The 3,553-nt window shown below is 46.4% G+C and overlaps 1 protein-coding gene across 1 annotated transcript; it reads left to right on the forward strand.

The window, feature by feature from the left end:
- The first annotated feature begins 718 nt into the window (after nucleotides 1-718).
- On the forward strand, nucleotides 719-2,467 carry LOC122042980 (zinc finger protein CONSTANS-LIKE 16-like). Its single transcript, XM_042603396.1, has 2 exons — nucleotides 719-1,840; nucleotides 1,918-2,467. The coding sequence occupies exons 1-2, from the start codon at nucleotides 929-931 to the stop codon at nucleotides 2,179-2,181; spliced, it is 1,176 nt and encodes a 391-aa protein (XP_042459330.1). The 5' UTR covers nucleotides 719-928; the 3' UTR covers nucleotides 2,182-2,467.
- The last annotated feature ends 1,086 nt before the right edge of the window (nucleotides 2,468-3,553 follow it).

Genomic DNA, 3,553 nt, shown 5'->3' on the forward strand with positions numbered 1-3,553 from the left:
GCTAACATGAAAGACGCAAATCATGGGCGACTACTAGCCTTTGGAATAACGACTAATACATAAGAGAGACATTTACCTTAACTTTACATAAATTCAAAATCCAGATTTCATGATGATAATACTTCATGCGCTCATCACTAGATTGTCCCGAAAGGACTCGTACATAGACATAATCGTGACATTATAAAAGAAAATCGTCACCTGTAGGCAAGGATATGCGAGCCTATATTTTTTAACACGCATTTTATTATATTCTTTTCCCTATTCCTCTTTAAAAACTCGATTACTGATTTAAGAAGGATCGTCAGAAAACTGTTTTCTAACTCGATGCTAACACGCTCTGTGATAGCATAAAGTTTTTCTTTACTTAATAATAGCGCTATATTTTTAGTCAATCATAATTTATGATCTTCCCATAGGATCAATAGACTTTTTAATTAGATACACATAGATAAATCCGTTAAATTAATATTATTGTCCTTAGAAACTTTTAGATTTGGGTCAAAATATTTTAAAGATTTTCTTGATTCTTAATTAAAATAATTATATAATTTTTAAAATTTGATATTATATAATTCTCAAGCGATAAACATGACCCATCCAGGTCATACGTGAATTCCAGGGAGGAATCGGCCCCTCTTAGGGTCCCACCTCGACGGCGACGCTCGCCACGGTCACCTTCCGCCACAATGTCGGCGGGCCACCACCGGCAATCCGTGCAATTGACCTGCCGCCCAATCCCATTCCTCACAGCCGGATCGCCTTTACCCTCTCAGCCAATCCCCTTCCAGATATCTCCCTCCGCCTCTGGAGATCGACGTCGATGCCACTCTCAAAAGCGCATCCGCCGGGCCCGCCGCCCTCCCTGCCACCATCATATTAAACTAATTATGAGGGCAAAGGTAGAATTTTGTAGCCCTCCGAGAGCATGTCGCCGGCGATGAGGCATAGCGCCGCCGTGGGTGCCAAAACAGCGCGGGCATGCGACGGGTGCCTGCGCCGCCGCGCCCGGTGGTTCTGCGAGGCCGACGAGGCCTTCCTCTGCCAGGCCTGCGACGTCTCGGTCCACTCCGCTAACCCCCTCGCACGCCGCCACCAACGCGTCCGCCTCAACACCGCCTCCTCCCTCGAGCCCCCTTCTTCTCCCCCCGCGTGGCTCCATGGCTTCACCCGCAAGCCCCGAACGCCGCGCGGCAAGCCGCTGGGGATCTCCAAGGCCGAGCCCCTTGTGCCGGACCTCGAGGCCATGGCCGTGGCGGATGAGGAGGAGTTGGACGAGCAGCAACAGCAACAGCAGCTCCTCTACTGCGTGCCCATCCTGGACCCTGTTATCGACGAGCTCTGCTTGCATCCCCTGTTCGCCGACGACGCAAACGCTTCCGGCGAGGAGGTGAAGCCGGCGACTGAGGCAACAGGGGAACTGTGCTTGCCTGGGTCCTCCTCCGACGCCTTCGCAGGGCTTCACCCGTCGGAGATGGACCTCGCGGAGTTCGCTTCCGACATGGAGACTTTGCTCGGCCGGGGTCTCGGCGATGACTGCTTCTCCATGGCCGAGCTGGGATTGTTGGGAGAGGATGAGGAGGGGAGGCGAAAGGTGAAGGAGGAGATGGAGTTAGACGGCGGCGACGCGGCTTGTGATTACAGAGTCGACGCCGAGCTCGGTTCGGCTGCGATGGTTGCGGAAGTGGAGGAGGAGAACCCGTTGGAAAATCCGAGGATCAATCTGAGACTGGACTACGAGGCCGTGGTCGTGGCCTGGTCTTCTAACGGATGCTCGCCGTGGATGGACGGCGGTCGACCGGAGCTCGACCCCAACAGATTACTATGGCCGGAACTCCACGTAAGAAACTAATCGAGCCTCCTTAATTACGTACGGTTTCAAAAATCTCATCTTTCTCAAACTCTGCTTCACGTTAGATGACGGCGGGAGACGGAGGAAGCGCGGAAGTGACGTACTACCCCCTGGGAGTGGCGGCGGCGGTGACGGTGGACGAGGGGAGGGAGGCGCGGGTGTCGAGGTACCGGGAGAAGCGGCGGACGAGGCTGTTCTCCAAGAAGATCCGCTACGAGGTGCGGAAGCTGAACGCGGAGAAGCGGCCGAGGATGAAGGGCCGCTTCGTGAAGCGGGCGTCGGCCTTCCCGGCTACCGGTGCACCAGCTGTTTCCTTGTTTTACAGATGAAACTCCGACGATAGGTATCTGCTGCAGATTTACTACGCATATCGGTATCTACTGTAAGAGGGCAGGTTCACCTCTGCCTCATGAAGCCTTCTCTTCTTCCATGGAAGAACAGCTCAAGGTTTCCCTCTCTAAATAGCAAAAAAACAAAGGATATGAGATTTGTTGCTATACACTACATCTGCATGCTGAATGATATCAGATATCTTGCTCACTATCAATCCATGTCTATGATATTGTAAATACTTTGACCATGGTGAATTATTAAAGATTAGGAGTATTTTGTGCATGGTTTCTTTTCATTTTTTTTTTCTTTCGAATTCATCAACATCGATGGCTGGAGGGAGGTGTTTTAGTTCTACTTCTACGTGAAAAAAATGGAACTTTACGACAATAATTTAGTCAATCGTAGATTAGAAGAGGCCTTATTAATCGCAAACACTTGCGAGGATCTTTTGCTCTGTTATAAATGAAGTCTTTGGTGATGGATCCATTGAAGTTCAATATTGTAGCTTCAAATTGTTGCTCCTAATTGCCCCTCTAAATCCTTTGCCTTGTATATATATTGTTCTAGTCGTCCTCTACCCTTCCCGCCGTTTCCTCCTAGTCACCTCCCTTTTCCTTTCCTACTCCTAATCCTCCTCTAGTTAGAACGTACTCTAAGGTCGATCACTACAAGAATACAAAAGAATTATGGAACAGTATGATTGAGCTACATCAGGGTAAATATGATGTGGAGCTAGTCGATAGTGATCTCTGAAGAATGCAACTCATGGCATTCAATATATGAGATGGAGGGATCGGAACCCAAATTCATTTAGAGTAAAAAAAAAACGATCATTAGACTAGTTGCTAACTAAGATCAATGGATTTCTAAGTATTCCTTAATGGACATCAAAGGAGGATGAATACTCGGTGTCCAAGGATTTAGAAGTTTACCCATGCGAGAATATGTTATTAACAATGAGTTTGCATAAGGCCACCCACATTAATGTAAGCCTAGGAAGAAAGACATTATTTTGCCCCTATAGGTGTGGACTCTTGAGTATAAGTTGTGATCTGAATTTAATCAATAGATAAATTAGGAAGGAAGGAAGGAAGGAAGGCCGTGTATCTATCATAGAAACAGAAAGATATTATTAGTGATAATGTCCTAAAACAATTGGATTGCTGAAAGAGAATTGTTATATAATGTACTTGCATATTATAATTAATGAAAGTATGCTTTTACTAATTGATCTCATTAAGTTTGTTAATGATAATCAAAAGAGATGTAAGACAATCCTGAAGTATTTAGCGCTACATATATATATATATATATATATATATATATATATATATATATATATATATATATATATAGACTCCCTCAGCT

Source organism: Zingiber officinale, chromosome 2A (genome assembly GCF_018446385.1).
Source record: "Zingiber officinale cultivar Zhangliang chromosome 2A, Zo_v1.1, whole genome shotgun sequence".
Taxonomy (NCBI): Eukaryota; Viridiplantae; Streptophyta; class Magnoliopsida; order Zingiberales; family Zingiberaceae; genus Zingiber; species Zingiber officinale.

Bases quoted from the DNA above. Each gene is read 5' to 3' on its own strand.
- LOC122042980 (XM_042603396.1), top strand. From the start codon at position 929: ATGTCGCCGGCGATGAGGCATAGCGCCGCCGTGGGTGCCAAAACAGCG. The intron at 1,841-1,917 runs GTAAGAAACTAA...GCTTCACGTTAG, and splicing joins TACTATGGCCGGAACTCCAC to ATGACGGCGGGAGACGGAGG.